The 19,270-nt window shown below is 34.5% G+C and overlaps 1 protein-coding gene across 5 annotated transcripts in view; it reads right to left on the minus strand.

Annotated features, from left to right (window-relative positions):
* Nucleotides 1–871: 871 nt before the first annotated feature.
* The window catches only part of KPNA1 (karyopherin subunit alpha 1), a 76,450-nt gene continuing 58,051 nt past the window's right edge, over nt 872–19,270 (minus strand). For all 5 annotated transcript variants that reach the window (XM_051985397.1, XM_051985401.1, XM_051985398.1 and 2 more), the window contains 9 exons: nt 17,665–17,796; nt 15,448–15,536; nt 14,820–14,919; nt 13,987–14,150; nt 10,675–10,753; nt 8,872–8,997; nt 7,096–7,223; nt 4,701–4,879; nt 872–3,589 (listed from right to left, as the gene is read on the minus strand). In XM_051985397.1, the coding sequence (XP_051841357.1) occupies nt 3,402–3,589; nt 4,701–4,879; nt 7,096–7,223; nt 8,872–8,997; nt 10,675–10,753; nt 13,987–14,150; nt 14,820–14,919; nt 15,448–15,536; nt 17,665–17,796 (1,185 nt within the window). In that variant the 3' untranslated portion in view covers nt 872–3,401. The remainder of the gene's footprint in view (nt 3,590–4,700; nt 4,880–7,095; nt 7,224–8,871; nt 8,998–10,674; nt 10,754–13,986; nt 14,151–14,819; nt 14,920–15,447; nt 15,537–17,664; nt 17,797–19,270) is intronic.

Raw genomic sequence — 19,270 nt, forward strand, 5'->3', positions numbered from 1 at the left:
CATATCTGGTTCATTCAATAATTAATACATCAGAAAACAAAATTAACACTTCCTGTGACAGGCACTTTGTGGCTGGCTCAAAATAAGTGAAATAATTAAATGATCAAACTAGGAACTTTAGAAAACAAAATTAGTTCATAATTACCTCATTCATATCAACATTTAAATTGCATATTGGTCCAAATACAGGCCACCTTTATAAAATTCTTTTTGAAAGGGAAAAAAATGGATATACACTGAAAAAATTTACATAAAATTATTGTTAAAAATGATTTTTTTGGGAGAAATCAATTAAAAGTAAATAAAAGTTTTCTGCCACATAGAAACACAAAGCAAACACAGCAAATAGAAGGAACCTGGGGGAAGTAGGGAAATTGAGAATTGAAAACATAGGAAGTTAGGCTTTCCATAGCTGAGAGCAAGAGTTGCTATGAATGAATCACTCTCAGTTGACTATTATTTCCTGTTCTTCCTCCATATACCCTCCCCAATCCTTTTAGGGGAGTCCCACAATTTGTTTGTAAATCCTTTTGCTTCATATGAACTACACTCCTTTTCCTCCTTCTCTTGACTATTATTTTGCTCCAAACCACCCAATTCCATAATGCCAACTCTAAGCTACAAAAATAGAGAAAAATAGAACTCCTGACAGGATTCCCAAGAGATCTCCCACGATCTAAATAAGTCCCCCCTCCAACCTTGGGGACATAGGGAAGGGGTGGAGAATTTCTGAATAAAATAATCTTAAAATTTATGCAACGGTAATTTTGTTCTAAGAATTTGAGGTAGCCCATGTCATAATTCACAAACCTGCTCCCTCCCTATCAGGGAAAAGTAAGATCCCTTGTTTTGGACAGAAAGACGTAACACATTTTAAATGGACTCTTTGTTTTAATTCACTCATTTAGGCACCTGCCATTACTAGCAAAAATTCCCAACATACACTATTCTTACTAACTTAGGGGAAACATCTTTCTGCTGTGCTTTATATATTTTTTCCATTCAAATTGGTTTACAAAATATGCTGTATTTTTGTACTGTCCAATAAAAGGTACATGATTTAAAACAGATCCTATAGAAATGACATGTTATCAGTAATTTACAATTTAAAAAAATCCAGCCACAAAAAAAAAAAAAGTCAAAGCTAAAAACAAGATTTTGCTACGAATCAGTGCTTCTATCACCCTTCTGAAAGAGAAGTTATTTTTAATGTGATGTAAAGGCAACATTGAAGATTTTTCTTTAAATTAACCACCTAATTTATCCCTAAAATTACAAAGAATCAAAGTCCCTTTACAGGTCAAGTGCAGTAAACTAGATGTTCTTTCAGCACAAAGCAGCACTAGAAGAAGTAACAGTTGTGGATGGAGTGGACTAGTTTTTCAGGGGCTGCTCCAAGATTTACATACATCAGACGTTATTCATCCAAGATCACAAGACACAAATACAGACTGGATGTGAAGGAAGCATGTGTCACACTTGGAGCTGACAATGTCCACTGTCTTTGCATCTTTCTGGATTGGATGACTTTTTAAAAACAATTTTTAAGTCAGGTCATGTCAAGCAGGCTGCTGTTGCCAGTTGCCAATGGTGAATAGCCTTATGATGAGGTATGAAAGCTCTGCACATCCCCCAGACCCAGCAAGACTCCCCAGGGATGTAGGGAAGCTCATCAATGGTAACTTTTCAAAATGATTTACTTTTGGGGGTGACTGTGAATCCTAGAAAACAAGAAAAAAATCCAACACTGCATGAAAGGGCATGTTCAGAAACAGAAGTGAGCAGCTTTCCTTTAGAACCCATTGGCACAGAAGGGCAACAGCAAGTCTTCTCTGATGGTGTCCCAACTTTGTATCCTGATGGCCAAGTAGCACTGAGAAGAAACCGTATTCAACTGACGTTGGTATTAGCTTTTCATCCAAAGATCCGGTCCAAACATGCTGTGGACTAGATGAGGTACTGTTTGTCGGTACAGATGAGGGTTATTCATGCACGAAGCAGCACCTCACCAACACAGCCACCAATACAGCACTAATTCAAGGATTGTAGTACTAGTAAGGGGATGGAATCATCATGAAATTAAAAGAAAAGCCATGCCCCCTTTTCAATTAAAATAGTGCTGTGATGAGAAGGTGGATATTTTGTTTTTGGGGAGGAAAGGAACATAAGAGAGGGAGCTGTGGTCAGAACTATATTTCACAGCTGGAAGAACCATAACACTATCCAGTTTTCCTGGTTATTTCCTTATTATTATTCCTGGTGTTAATATTAAAACAGATTAAAGATGGTCTAGGCTAAAAGTTGTGTTTACAGCATGAATGTGTTAAGATCAAGCTGCCTAAGAACAACAACAAAAAAACAATCCTTAAGCAATCTTTAAATGGATGTTTTCTGACAGCCACAGAGAGTGAGAGCACCTAGGGAGAACTTCAATACCTTAAGGACCTTGGTCAGGACCACAAAGCCTGAAACATTTCTTCATTAATGCAGAGACATTGCTTCTGGTCACATCATGTTCAGGTCTGGGGAGATGTCATGAAGATTTTAATTCTGAGAGTCCTCATAACAGTATTAAAACTGAACCACTTCCAAATCCTAAAATGTTTATGACCAAAGGGGAGCAACAGCCATATATGCCCCTTTATCTCTTTTCCTCTAAGGGGACCTGCAACCCAGATCATGGTACTTAGACTTTCTAGAATAAAAATGTCAATTAATTCTTCATCACTTTTGACAACCAAAAAGCACATTCACCAGAGACTGAAGATAAGGGGGCGCTGATGGCTTACTTTAATATCTGAAGAGGTGTATGGATGGGGGGGGGAGGGGGCGCTAAGGAATAAGGAGTTCAATAATCTCACTGAGGATTAATGCCAATTTGGCTGGAGTTAATCACCAACTAATCCAAGGGGTTACTGTGGAAGAGCACAAGAACAGAACTCTGAAGTACACACAATGTGTCTACATCTCCTTTGACTTATAATCAAGTTGTGTGGAATAAAAGATAAAATGTTAGTATTATCTTTTGTCAGTATAATTTTTTTTTCCATTTAAAGGGGAACAAAGGGGCAATAATTTTTTTTTCCAACAAAGGCAGGGATCCATATTAATATAAATGTTCCCACACAACTCTTGTAAAATATAAATGCCGATATCCAAAGCCTATTGGTTTTCCATAAGAGGGTGGGCCATTCTGGTTACCCCTTTGTTAAGGGGGTATTCCACCACAAAGAGCCAGGTTTTCCAGATGTGTGTAAGAGAGCAGGTGCGCAAGGCAAGCAAATGAGCGCAAACAGTATTATGGAAAACATTGAGAAATTAGCTCCATGAGGGCTGTGGGCTCCACAAGAGGATTTGATCAAGTAGCCTGATCTGATACAGGAACATAAAAGAACTTTTCTTCAAAGCTGGAAACCTTCCATGGGAGCCTCACATTGCTGGAAAATGTACTGCTGCTGGTCAAGATCAACTGAAGGTGCAATGCTGCTGTCCTCATCCTCTGTCCCAAAGTAATGCTCAATGAGATCAAAGGCCTTCTGGTAGATTTCCTGGTTTTCATGACTCTGTAGAAATTCAATTTTATCCAGACCTGCAAGCATAAAGTAAACGTGATGAATATAGATTCTATGACAATATACAACCTCAAGTATACTTACATAATAATATTTATATATGATGTTTATATAGCACTTCATATTAAAAATGCTTTTCATACATTATTTTATCTGATTCTTACTGCAATCCTGTGAAGTAGGCAGAAGAGGAAATAAGCTTTCATTAAATGCATACTGTCTAACAGGCACTGTACAAAGTATTTTACAATTATTTTCTCATTTTTTATATCAAGACAACTAGATGGTACAGTGGAGAAAGCACTGGCCCTGGAGTCAGGAACCTGAGTTCAAATGAGACATCAGATATTAACACTTAATAGCTGTGTGATCTTGGCCAAGCCATTTGTCTCCAACTGAAAAAAGGGGGGGCAGAGAAGGAAAAAGGAAGGAGGGAGAGAGAGGGAGGGAGAAAGAAAAAAGAGGAAGAGAGGAACAAAAGAAGAAGAAAGGAGGGAGAAGCAAAGAGGAAAAGAGGGAGAGAGACAGAGAGGAAAGGACAGGGGAAGGAAGGAAGGTAAAGAGAGGGAGGGAGACTAAGGCTCTCTGACTTTCAGTGACCCAATTTCCAGAGTTTAAGGGAGTGTCAGACTGGCAGGTCTCTCTATCAGAGAGAGACCACAACTGGTAGAAACTAAGGCAAAAAGCAAAGAGCAGGATGAACTATCCATAAAACTAAAAGATTTCAAGAATAGGAACTGGACCTATGTTTCCACTGATCCTAGAACCATTTTTTGAAGTGTGAGCAAGAAACTATAGTTAAAAATCTAGAGTGGTCAGGATAGATTAATTATGGGAGTGGGTTCAAACTGTCAATCCTCATCTCATTAGTTGGCAGATTCTACTGACTTTAAAATCTTCCCTCCTAGTAGAACAATGCAAGCCAACACTGGAAGGCAAGTATAGGTTATCCAAACACTCACATTTGGTTAGGAAGCAAAGTAGAAATAAAAGTAGTCAACTAGGGGAATATGAATGAAAATATTTACAACCTGTGTCACAAATCAGATCACAAATGCAGAAAGGAGACCCAGAAAAGATAGTAACAGCTGTAATTTCAAGGTCATCTATTACAAAATGATGCCTTACCATATGCTTCCTCGATCAATGCACAGTAAGGGTTAATGCCATTGCCATTCCTCTTGGCTTCTTGTTCCCCAAGCCTCAGGATGTTCTCTAAACCATTCAGGGCAACTTGTACAATCTTAGAGTCCATGACTGTGAGGAGATCACAAAGTGGTTTGATACAACCAAGTTCCACTAGGTACCTAAAAAACAAAGCAAAAGTACTTTATTCAAACTAAGAGCTCAGTTTCTCTAGATCATGTGATATTGAGGTAATCTTGTTTAACAGAGACAAAATAGCCTCCTGCTTCAATCAATCATGTTGCCACTTATCACGAGAAAGCTTTATTTGGATTCTTAGCAGAAGAAAAAAAAAAAAAGAAAATGAAACACATTTTCTTTTTTTCCTGTCATCACTCTGAATTTTATTTCTTTATTCCAAGATGTTACTGGAATAATACTTTTGTGGGAGAAGAGTTGAATAAGGAGAACAAAATTCTGTAGGTGATTTGGAGAGCTTGGATTAGTAAAAAGGAAGACTCAAAGAAAGAAAATATAATGTTGTGAAAAGAGAAAAGGGTAAGTGAAAGAATTAGAGGGTAAAGTGATTCAAAGAATGCATGGTGGAAGGAGCAAGTTGGTGAAACAAACTTGGGGGAAGTGGTGGAATATAGCTATAGAATTATCAAAAGCACATTTTTCTCTCTTCCCTTCTCCCTCTCTTTCTTCTTCCTTCCTTCCCCATCCTCCTCCAGCCTCCTATCTACCTACAGAGAGAGAGAGCCTATTAAAAAACATATACAACGTAGTTTGGGGAAAGAGGGCACTAGGACTTGGAGAGAATTAGAAAAGCTTTCATGCACAGAGATGGTACTGGAGATGAATTTTAATTATTATAAGTGATTTAGATAATTATGCCATCTGATTCTTTCAGCACTTAAAAATGCAAAATAATAATCAAAAGGTGACACCATCTAGGCACTTAGCAAAAGTATTTAATATTCACTGAACTAAAAAATTTTCCACTATGAGCATAATCATCTCTTACTGTACATTATACTCACTCATACTTCAAGATTTCTTTACTATGTTTTGCATGATTGCACGTATATAACCTACATTAAATCGTTTACTGTCTTAGGGAAGTAGGTGAAGAAGAGAGGGAGAAAATGTAGAATTCAAAATTTTAAAAAAAGGATATCAAATTTTGTTTTTCTATGTAACTGGAAAAAATACTATTAAGAAAAGGCTTCTTCACCATATGCAATCAAGATGATTCCCCTTTTCTTTTCCATGTAGTAACTAATGCCTCTCAAAAACCTTTTTTTGGGACTACTCTAGTATTGTAATCTCTCCCTCCCCTGAACTTACGCTACTTAATAAATCACTATTAAATTAAATAATTATATTTTATAACATCTACATTTTTATCTTTTGCATTTTATCTTTTATGTGTTCATATTTATTGTAATTTATTTAAGCTACTTCAGAACAAAGTAGTATCTATAATGCACTGAATATAGAAGATTCTTAAAACTTTTGATTGAATTTAATTTGGCACTGACAGAGAACCCATTAAAAAAAACAAACTAGTAAAGGAAAGGATTTAACAGTGTTATACAGTACAAATGCAATTAACATCTCTGGAAATCAATTTACTGGACCAGGAAAACAAGAAAGCATAGTTCCCTTTAAGTAAAGAAATTCACCTTTTTTGGATAGCAGAATGTTCAACTAAGATATAATATTACAATTCAAAGCTGAGGAAGATTTGTTCTGAACTCACAGGATGAACAAACTATATTATATACAGCATATAACTGGACTTCAGACCACTGCTACTTTGGCTGTAGGCTACAGCTCCCTGTACTATGGACTTATTTTCAATCTACAGAATTTGAAACAAAGATTAAAATAACTTTATTACTAAAATTTTAAGGGACTATAAATAAAACGAGAAAGGCCTTTTAAAGGCTTTTCAAAGAGAACTCTTATTTTTCCATTGTCTTCTAGACTTACCCAAACATTTCTCAAGCTTTTCCCTCAAGCCTCCAGAAAATGCTGGGCAATCCCCTACACTGGTCCCAAATTATGTACTACTAAACTATTAATTCCCTCTCGTCCTCTTAGGAATATTTATATTCCTAAATTTGTATGCCAAGGGTTGCAGCTTAGTAATGGGTTTAGATCAATTCTGGAATAGTATTTGCCTAAATGTAGCTAGGATACAGTTGAAATGTATAATTGAATATAGAACTGAAGTCACAATGCCCCAGAAAGCTATTTTTCATTTCTATTTTTCCCTTACCCACTGCTATATGAGCCAACTCATTCACTCCCAAAGGCACAGAAGACAGAAACAATATATGGAAAGAGTATTTTTTTAAAATATAAAATACATTCCTATATGAGTACTTACTTTATCTGTTCAGCTGAACCCCCAGAAGTGGCATTTGTAATAGCCCAAGCAGCTTCTTTCCTTGTCCGAAACTCAGCAGTTTGTAATATGTTAATGAGAGCTGGAAAAATGTTGGCATCTATCACAGTCTACAAGAAAAATTAAAATTGCAGTGCTAAAGGATCAGTGTGAGAGAAATTGCTCTTTAACTAGAGATCTAACTTTTAATGCCAATTTCATCAAGTTCCTTTTAACCAAAAAGTGTGGTCCTTTTTTTTTTTTTTTTTTTTTTTAAGTCTTAATCTTCTTCAAGCCAATCTGTTAACATAACATTGAAACAGTAATTTTTTTTTTAATATTCTCAGGGCCTATCTAGCATAATGCTTCATGTATAGTGGGTTGCTTAGTCAACATTTGCTGAATTATAGTGGGCATAACACTTTTCTCTCCTGGTTTCCTTTCTACCTCTCTTATGCTTCCTTTTTATTTATTAATTCCTTGCTCTTCCTATCTCTAAATTAGGGAAGAGAAGAAAGGAAATAGTGTTTATACAGTGCCTGTTCTGTACTAACCTAAGTACTTTTTATTTATTTCATTTGATCCTTAATCAATCATGGAAGGTAAGTGCTAGTAATACTGTTCCTATTTTACAGATGAGGAAACAGAAGCAAAAAGAGATTAAATGATTTGACTATGGTCACATTCTTAGTATGTATCTGATAGAAACTCAATTTCAAGTCTCATCTTCCTGACTTCAGGCCTAATGCTTTATCTACTACACCACCAATACCTACAAATATTTTCCAATTCTAATGGGCAACAAGATTCAATCCTTTGTTTTTTAACTTGTATGACCCCATGGACAGGCAATATTGTCCATGAGGTTTTCTTAGCAAAGATAATGGGATGGTTTGCCACTTGCTTCTATGGTGCACACTTTACTACCGTATATCGATTATCATCTCTATTCATTTTGATGGCTTCCAAACCTATCTCCACATCTTACATTATTTTCAACCCTATATGAAAATGTCTCTAAAGTCATGTCAAAACTATTTTTCCTTCCTATAACCTACCAAGTCAAGCTCTCACTTTGCACCTAGATTTTCTACAATAATCTACTCTGTTCTCCCTTACCTCCAATTCATCTTATATACTACCACTGCAGTAATATTCCTAAAATGATATTTTTTAATCATACCCCTCTTCTAGTTAAGAACTTAAAATATCATAAAGTTTAAAGATGTAAGCCAAATATTTAAGATTTCTCCATCAACAGGTTCCATTTTTAAATTATTCAATCCTATCAATATAGATCTTCTACAACCAGAGAATCATGGATTCCAAGGGTACACAATACTGGCTCCCAAGGAAAGTCATAATGGAAAGCTTAAAAAAGAGGCAAATGTAAGAAGAAAATAATTTAGAGAAAAATGACCCTTTAATTTCAAACATAGATCCACGGAAGAAAAAACACTTCATTCAGCAAAAATAAATAATCTTTAAAGTATCACACAACATCTGAAAGACATATGTAAATACAAAAATGGCCAAAAGGGAGAAAAGGTAGAACCTAATTTAAGAAGATTTAATATGTATGATCAAATAAGAACAAGAAAATGAAATAAAACTACAAAATTTGGAGTCTTTAATGTAAGAATGAACACAAACATGTTATTTTTATTGTTAATACTAAAGTATTATTGTTAATACGAAAGTATTAAAGTAAATACTAAAAATACTAATACAAAAATACTATTTGAAACATGAAAAGTTTAACTATAACTTTATTATTACCTGAATCTGAGCCCTGTTTCCAGCTGTGATGTTAGATATTGTCCAACAAGCTTCTTTTTTGATAGATTCCTTTGGGCTACTGAGTAAATGCAATAAGCTCTGCAGAGCTGAGCAATTCAAAATTACCTTAAAAAAAAAGTTTGGAATGTTTTTTATTATAATATTACAAGTAACCCCTTAATTTTTAGCACTAACCTGGGTAAAGTTATGACTTAGTAAGTTAAGTTTTCTTAATTTAAACTTTCAGATAATACTCTTAAAACCAAATGTTTCCTCAAATATTTCAACAATATTAGCTTTGAATATTAAATCATTTCATTCTAACACATTCTCTACTGTTAAAGTTATACTTAAACCATATAAAAATGGACTAATAGATTATCTTCTAAATCAATTTGTTTTTGAAACATAAAATATGCCGTGATTCAATCTTCACAATATCCAAGATTCACAAACATGGATTTTACATATGTGAAATAAGAATGCTCTTAAGCATGCCAGCAAATGATATTTATAATTAATATATGAACTAACATTAGAATTGAGTCATTTATCTGCCCTTGGTATATCAAAACAATACAGCTGGATGGATAACTTGAGTGGTCAGAAAAGTTAGACCATTTTTAAAAAAAATGAATGGTTAGTTATCATTTGATGAAGGAAAATTAACTTAAAACTCAGCCAATCATCATTCAATGAGCATCAGGCATATGCAGTGCATTGCACTAAATTAATGTTGAGAGGATATAGGGAGACTGGGAATAGGACAAAGTTATATAAAAGACAGTATCTTCTCAAAGAATTTACAAAAAATTAAACAATAATACAAAAGGTATTACTACAGCAGTAAATATTCTGAATAGCTGTCAGAGAAAGCAGAAAAGGCAATATTTTTAAGTAAAAGGGGAGTTTAGAATTGGAAAAAATACCTCAGAGATTAGTCTAATCCCCTGATTTTCTAGATGAAGCCTACGCATCCAAAAGGTAAAGTAGCTTGCTCAATGTCATAAAGCACAAAGTAGGTTCACTTTTAGGCTTCCTAATTCCCAATTTAGCTGTTCTTCCATTACACTTTGCTGTGTATAGGCTTTGAAAATGAATTAAGATTTTAAAGGAGGGAAGGCACTCCACAAGGTGAGAAAAATTGAACAAAGGCAAAGAGATAGGACAGTGTACTGTTTTCAGAATACACTGATCAAATTGGCTTGACTTCCAAAGAAGGTTATCACAAGGGAATACTGGAAGATATAGTAGAATGACGCCAAATCATGGAGTGTTATGAAAGCCAATTTAAAGAGAGAGAAGGATGAAGATAATGAAGCAAAATGAAATGAAGCTGTTACAATCAGCTGAGGTACACATCATGAGTACTTTTAGCTTAAAAAACAAGTTTGGCTACATAGAGATTGGCTTATACAGGAACCAAAAACAACAAAAGATGTAGGCCAACAAAACAATCACTGGATATGATGGAAGGCTTAAAAAGCAGCTAACTGCAGCAAAACTTCAACATATTGAATTGAATAACAATATAAATATTAAAGGAAAAGTGCTGGACATCACTTACCTATGACAGGCACAGTATCCATCATATATTATATCTGTATAAACCTTGTTTACAAAAAAATTAATCTTTACTCCTTTCCCTCTAGTAGATGTAAGATCCTTGAGAGTGAAGACTCTCACTTTTTGCCTTTGCTTTTCCACATCTTAGCACAATGCTTCAAATAAATGGGAAGTATATAATTCTCATTAAAATTGGAAGTTTATGTGGCTAAGTGTACTGTAACTACTCAATCATACCTGTGTCTGAACATCATCACCTGTAACAATGTTTCCTACAGCCCGTAAAGCAGGAGAAACCACCTTGTAGTCATTATGCCTGCAATTATAAAAAAGATTTCTTTTTCACAACAATTTATTTAATGTGATCCACCCATTAATGTCTTATATTATGCTACCTCACCATGGAATTAAGGTGACCCTTTGCTTCTGAAAACTATATCAGAGTAGGACAGGTTCTGGTAGCCCTTAACATACTGGATAAGCTTAAATTATAGACCCAAAAGATGTGTGTCTCATATACATCTTCTGGGCCTGTCTGAGGACTAGGACTAGTCTAGCACTAAAAGGACTGGAATTTAAGAATATCCTGAAGGATCAAGTTGCATCAATTGATACACACTGCATTTTTTAAATCAACATAGCAAAGAAAACAATTTTCATTTCAAAGAAAAATTATAGAACCTACTTGTAATTGAATTTCAAAATACAATTGCACAGATAGGAGAAAATGTAGTAAACTTTTTTTTAGTACTAACAAAGTAGAGAAAAGCTTGTTACCAGAAGGCTGGACACCAAACATTTTTTGGCCCTGGTTCCTTATGAAAACACCAAGGTACAGCGGGATTGGAAGCAAGTGCCAAAACATTTTTTTGAAAAGTCATGAGTTGACCCCTTTGTTATTTTTTTGGGGGGCTTAATACACTAAAAAAATATTCACCAGGTAGGGATTAGAGGTAGAAGGGATTAGAGCTTAGGTCACTAGGTGATTTCTAGAGAAATGAACATTTATGCCACAGAAACTTCAGTTTATCTTTAAAATGATAAAGAGTAGATACTCTCTAAGGATCTATGTCCCAGCTGTACATACTAATCCAGGGGGTCCTCAAACTACAGCCCGTAGGCCAGATGAAGCAGTTGAGGATGTTTAACCTCCTCACCCCACCCAGGGCTATGAAGTTTCTTTATTTAAAGGCCCACAAAACAAAGTTTTTGTTTTTACTATATAGTCCAGCCCTCCAACAGTCTGAGGGACAGCGAACTGGTCCCCTATTTAAAAAGTTTGAGGAGCCCTGTGTTTCTTGAATATATTTATATCTGAAGAAGCTATCATTTTTCTCACTAGCATATATATCTCACTAGCATATATATATATATATAGCATGTTTTAAAAACTTTGCTTAAAGTTCTTTCTTACAATTAAAAAAATCTTCATAATTTCATTTAAATCTCTTTTCTTCTAGTTAGTCCAGAGATAACGATTAACATTTTGCTCATAAAACTTCTTTGTTTGAAGAAAATAGTTGAATCGCCTCAACCTTCTCTTCTTCAGAGAATACTGATTCCATCAATCTTTTGTTATTTATTTTCATTTGATCATAATTAAAACCTTTTAAAAGTTTTTTTTTTTTTAAGATTATATTGTTTGAATTCTCTATTTTAAAATAGAAATGACAGGCTAGTTCCTGTCCTTTGAGCATTATAATCTGTGTGCACATGCACACAATACACGTGTTTATGTGTACATACAAACAATACACTGTATTGTCTCACATGCAGTTGTGGTCAGCTATGACTGACAGGGATTTTCCTTTTCTGATACTTTCTTCCTTTCTGTAATAATATTGTTGTCTTTGTTCTCAATTTGGACTTATTCCTACTGAATTTTATATTGCCTTGTAGAGACATTCCTTAATTAGGTCTAAGTCAAGAGTATTAGCAGCTTCACCTGAACTAGGACATTTATAAATTCAAAAAGTACATTTTCAAATTCAGGTGATCAATAAAAACAGCAAATAGAAATGACTTCATTACATTCCTTATGTCTCACAACTAAAAGCATCATAAAACACAGAATATAGAAATAAAATGTATTAATTATAAATCATAATCAACATCAAGATAAAGTGAATGTCCACTTTTTGTGGGTAATTTTGTCTAGTGGGTTTGGTCACCTACTAGGATACTCGATTACTCAGAGGCTGCTATTTTCTAATACTATAGAGATAGCCTGAAGTCTTGACAAAGCAAAAATAATTAACTATTCTTTAATTTACGTAACCTTTTCCACAGAATAAATAGCATTGAAGTGGCTGGGTTATATAGGTACTACACTTGAAGTTTATATAGTCTTTTCTCCTGTAAAAGCAAATATGGGGGGCTGCTTTTAAAAACTTTTTAATTCAACCACAGTTCATTAACCAATCAGGAATATGTAACTATGGGGAACAGAAGCATGCCACTGACACAGGGGCTAAGGAATGAAAAGTGCTTTCTACTATAGAGTTATCTGAAACTCTTGAGAGATTAAGTGACTTGCCCAGGCATAGTCACATTTACATAGTGATCCAAAAGTCTTAGGACAGTTTTAAGTTTTATTAAGTTTAAAACAGGAGAAATACTTTTGACATGTCCTATGTGTGGCAGAAATGGGAACCCAGGTTCACATGGGTTCCAGATCACTAAATATGGCAATGAAAATTTAGAATGAATACCTAAAATGATAGTCTGATAACAAAATCATTACAGAAAAAACTAGTTATCTCTGAATTCTTACATGATGAAAAGTGGGGAAATACTGTTTTCCTATGTGGGTGGTTGAGTCAACATATAACTATTGAAACACTTTTGAAATTTTTGAAACACAACCATCACCAAAATATAGTCTTATAAACATTCTTAGGAGAAAAAGATTAAGTATCAGCTATAGAAGAAATAATTTTTAGAGTAAACAGAGAGCCAGAAAATAGTAATCACCTTGACTTTCCTGCTTTCTCTGAAAGTTAAAATCTTTCAGAAAGCCATATAATTAAAAACAAAAAACATTCCCTAACAAAACTACATTAATGGTGTTGGTTATTTTAAGGTGACAGTTTTTGGAAGAACAGGGCATCCTCTGATATCAGCTTATAATTCTCTCCTACCTTCTACTGATCTTTGAAATCTTCAGGAAGGGAAACAGCATGTCAGAGCTATAAGGTCACTGGTGGTGGCTAGAGTACATTCCTCCCTCTGTGTTCTTTTGGGGGATGGCATACCCCTGCCTCACTGAATAATTAGCCTGGGTCCATAAAATATTGCCCTAGGGCACAGAAGCAGGTAGCCGTCCTCTTTTTGACCCTACATCCTACTAAAGGCAAAAGATAAGGGCTTAAAGGTTGTAACCATGAACAACCCGGGGATGGAGCATACATATAAACAAGGCAAACAAAAAACACCCACCCTTCCTCCCTCAAGTAATAATACACCAGTACTTGCAGTCAAATAAAAAAATTTGAACACTAATTACAAGAATGATAGACGGAAACAAAATGACAGATATTAAATTCTTACATCAGTAGCTCCACTAGTCTCCTACATACTCCTGCATCAATTACTGCTTGGATTTTATCATTGGGTCCATCTGACAGATATGACAGTGCCCAGCATGCATCAGCTAGCACATCAGTGTCATTAACAAACAGCAACCAAGAAAGTACATTCAAACAGGGGGAAACCTGCAAAAAGATTGATATGAGCTGTGAAAAATTCAGTCACACTGAAGTTTAAGCCAGAAGTAGGAAAATACTCAAGAAAGCAAACAGGCAAATATATGATGATCTATTGGGAAAACCATACCTGTGTAGTCTTTAGACTTACAAAAAGCAGAAGCTATGGCCTTTTTTGCCTTGAACATGCTATATCCTGGCATGTTTAACTTTATTATGTTATAGAAGCAAAAAAAACACCATGTAGTAGTAGTAACATTAGTGACGTTTCTAGAAAAGCCAAACTATTTATAGACTCAAATTTCTGAATTTTTTTCAGTGAGGAGTGGAGAGCCAAGAAAACTTACATTTTGGTTACCGTCCTTACAAATGAGGAAAACAACTCTTTCTAAGGTTTCTAATTTAGAATCCTGATTTATTAGTTAAATTCATTTAACTAAAAACTAATCAAGTCAAAAAAAAAAAAAAAGCAAAGGGTAAGGTCTCAAGAGGTAACAGTACAAAATATTTTAAAATAATTTTTTAAACATTTGGGACACACACACACACACACACACACACACACACACACACACACACACACAAAATCTCTTTTTTTCCTCTTTTAACATCTCAAATTGGCCTCCGTCTTTATGTTTTTCCCCCCACTGTAATTCTCAATTTTTCACAAATACATACCTTTGCAAAATCTGGAGATGGATTCTTCCCTCTGCAGAGATTAGATAAGGCCCATACTGCATTCCGAGTCATGGTCAAACGGTTCTGCTTTGAAAGTAGCCTATAGGAACACAAAAAATTAAAATGTAATTCCTGCTCAAGTGGCAGGAAGGAAACTTTTGATGCTATTGAGAAATAAGTAAGATTTGCTTCTCTGTAATAGTAAAACCTCATTAATTTGGACTATACGAATTCAGTATTTCAAACCCCAATTCAGGGTCAGGGTAATAATAATCATCATTACCATCATTACCATCACAACATTTACTACAACTACTATGACTATCAAATAGCATTTTACAAAAACATATTCTCCTTTGATTCTTAACCCTGTGAAGTAGTGACCATTTTCCCATTTATACAGATGGGAAAACTAAGGCCTGAAAATGTGATCTATCCCTAGTCAAAGAAAATCAGACAGGAATTTAGGCCTCTTCTGCCTCCAAAAACAGTACTCTTTCCACTATCTCATTGTGCCTCAACTAGAAAATAGGTAATCTAAAATTACTTCCAATGCTATAGTGAACTGGGGGCATATAGAAATCTTTTCCTTTCACCAAAACTTTGAACTCAAATGACAGATACTCACTGCAATAGAGGGGGGAGAATGTTGCAGTCTAACACATAGTCCCTACACATGGTGCTGTCTCCAGCGATATTACCAAGAGCCCAGACTGCCTGTGAAAGAATGATTGGTTAGTAAAGAGTTTCACAGTAGATTAATTCCATCTTAATAAGAGGTAGATGCTACCATTACCTATTAATGTATCGCTCCTATGTTAGCCACCTATTACATTATATCTAAAAATACATGATGACATTCATTTCATGACTAGCAAGTGGAGGACAGAAGGGCCTGGCGTGCTATGGTCCATGGGGTCACGAAGAGTCGGACACGACTGAACAACAACAACAACAAAGTGGATCTGATGACAAAGATTCACATTTCTAGGGGGAAAGAAGAAGGAAGGAAACAAACAAGAATAGATTGAGCACTTTCTATGTGCCAGGCATTGTACCAAGCACTGGGGATACAGATACAAGCAAAAAGACAGTTCCTGATTCAAGGAATTTACACACAAAAGGAAAATGAAAAGCAGGAATGGGAGATGGAGGGAACAATAATAATTATCTGACAGTGTGTATTAGTAGATATTAGTACCATATTGTCAAAGGGTACTATAGTCCTTGTTTTTGTTTTAATAATAAACTTTTCATAAAACACACTTTTGTAATGGGATTCAGGTTGTTAATGTAAGTCTGTTTTTTTTTTTTAAATAAAACTATTTAAAATTAAAAAAAAATCTTTTATAATATGCATTAAGAGAGCTAAAATTGATAGTATTTAACTATTGTTATTATTATAACAACCATATTTGACCATATGGTCTAAAACCTGAATCAATCTTAATTTTTTTTTTTTTTAAAGCAAGCACACTTTTAATGACTTTTATCAGATTCAAGCCAACATACCACTTACCTAATCTCTCTTCCTTCCCTTTTGTCTCAGAGGAAAAAAATATCCCAACATTTAAGATTAATTCCACATCCTCTTATCTTTGATCTTATCCTTTCCCCTATCTCCCCCTCAGAAACTTGATTCAGCATTCATTTCTTCCTGGTGACATTTTTATTATATACATACATAATATCCCAGCATTCTTGTGCCTCTCAAAGTACATTTTTTCTTCGGAAAAAATAGTCTACACTTTGTAGGAAATGATGAACAACGAAAGCATAACCAGAGCTCAAAGAGAAATTGTAACTTTAGCTAAAAAGCCCAATACAATGACAATGTTGTGGTCCTGTAGAACAGATGACGAAATTATCTCACTAAAGAGGAAGGGTGTTTTAAGTATAATATGTTATATATGCATTGTTGGTTAGTTTTTGATTGTTTTTTCTGTTAAAAGAGAGGGAGAGCTTAATGGAAGGATACTTCATTGTCCAACTTATGGCCATCACTGGCTGACTCCAATGTGCCTGGAAATCTTTTTTCTCCTTTCTACCTGCTGGCTTTCTTCAAGACTCAAATAAAGATCTACAAGAAGTCTTTCCCAACTGTCCTTAATCATAATGCTTTCCCTTTGAGACTATTCACAATTCAACCTTGCTTGGACATAGTTGTTGTCTCTGAGAGCTATTTGAGAGCAGGGATTGTTTGTTTTACCTTTTTTTTTGCATCCACACTGAACTATGCCAGACATTCTTAACTAAAAGGAATGGAATTTAAGAATACCTCAAAGGACTCAAGCTATTATGTCAATTAATATAGTCCATTTTTTTCATACATAATAAAATGAAAATTTTTATTTCAAAATAAAATTATAATATTTTATAGCAATTAATGCTTTTGATCATTCTTTTTTTTTAAAGTCCTTTTTTTTCAAAACTAATACATATTGTCCTATATAATTCTGTAGAAGTGCTCTACATATACTTCTGTCTGTATATAATTCTTTATATGTTATATCTATGTTATACTCAATTCTACATCATATAGTTTCTATACATAAAAACAATGAAAATGACATTTTGCTGATTAACAATCAATTAATAGACAATCAGTGCTATGTTTCATAAAATTTTTCACTCAAAATAATTCACAGTAACTACATTCCAGACCTGGATTCTAAAGTCTAGGTTTTCATTTCAGCTAATAATGAGTTTATGTAATGTCTCCCTCTGAGAAACATGGATTAATTTTTAAATAAAGTTGAAGGGAAAACTTATTCTAGTACTGAAAGCTTGATGGATTGCTACTCAGCAATTTTAATTTTCTCTTCTTTTATATTTGTTTCTTTACCTGCTCCTGCACATCTTCAAATTCTGAGCTCAGCAGCTCTATGAAGATTGGCACAGCTCCTGCTTGAATCACAATTCGAGTCTGAAGAGAATTCCCTGAAGCAATATTTGTCAGCACCCAAGCTGATTCAAACTATGAAAATAAAAAAAAAATTTTATTGGTATAGTTCACAACTTATACAACATGAAGAATACTCAAGAGTTTGACTAAAGAAAATGAGAATAAGGTTAACATTAATGGTTGTTTTCAGCAGGTTAAGGGTCTTTTAATAGATAAACTGAAATTCTAAACTGAGTATCACAAACTAAAGGAACATTTTATGTAGTCATGCCACTTCAATGAATCATCAACTATAATATTTCTGGGCTATACCATTTGATCTGCCACTATGCCATTTGGCCCACCAGGATTTTCTACTCACCCTGATGTTGACCCTTCCTATATGTGTCGTCTCCTCCAATTAGAATGTTAGCTCCATGACAGAAAGGACTGTTCTTTTTCATATTCCCCACACTTAGCAAAGTCCTTGGCATATAGTAATGCTTAATAAATGCCTTTTTATTCATGCAACATACAGAATGACTAACTTTAGGTCAAGGAGTTAGAGATAAATCAAAAACAAATAAAAGGACTTTTGGGAGGGGGTGTAAGTATAAAAGTTTAAAGCAAAGACAAGGAAAAAAATGTATAAAATAATAACTAGGACAAAGATAAAAAGAAGAGAGAAAACAGAGGAAGAAAAGGATGGCCTTCCAGTAATGAGAAGGTTCTGAAACATAAGGTATAAGAATTAATAAGTTAAGACAATAACATTAGACAAGTTATTATAGGAACCTCCTAGTCTAGATGGATTTGAAGAATTTTTTCAAACCTTAAAGAACAATAGCTATATTACACAAATTCCCCCCCCCCAAATTGAGAATATCATACCAAAATCCTGTTCATGAGACAAATATAGCCCTACTATCTAAACCAAGGAAAGATAAAACCACAAAAAAGAACTAACGACTCAAAATTTTTAAATACAATCTTCACAAAAAAATTAGTTTCTTACCCCAAAAACCACTTATTGTAATTAAACTGGATTTATATCAAGGATACAAGGATAGTTCAACATTAGGAAAACAATTAACATAATTAAACACATTAAAAACAAAGCCACCCCAAACCATATGATTATTAAGCTATACAGAAAAAACTTATGACAAAGTTCAACATATATTTAATACTGAAAACCCCACAACTCAATCATTAAATATGTATTAAGTGCCCACTTTGTGGCAGGTACTTTACAATGTTATAGACATAAAGCTAGGTTTTAAAAATACTTTGATAACAAACTATCTCTGTTGAAAATATTGAGGGACACCTAGATGGTGCAGTGGCTGGAACACCTTCCCCAAAGTCAGGAGGACCTGAGTTCAAATCCAGTCTCAGACAATTAACACTTACAGTTTTGTGACCCTAGAAAGTACTTAGGGATCAGCAGACACATTAAGACAATAACTTCAGTAAAGTTGCAGGTTACAAAATAAAGTAGGGGAGAGGTGGAAAGGGTAACAGCTAAAACAGGGTGTTATGGATGTCCTTAAGGAAGAATCTGGAA

The sequence above is a fragment of the Antechinus flavipes genome, chromosome 3 (assembly GCF_016432865.1).
Source record: "Antechinus flavipes isolate AdamAnt ecotype Samford, QLD, Australia chromosome 3, AdamAnt_v2, whole genome shotgun sequence".
NCBI lineage: Eukaryota > Metazoa > Chordata > Mammalia > Dasyuromorphia > Dasyuridae > Antechinus > Antechinus flavipes.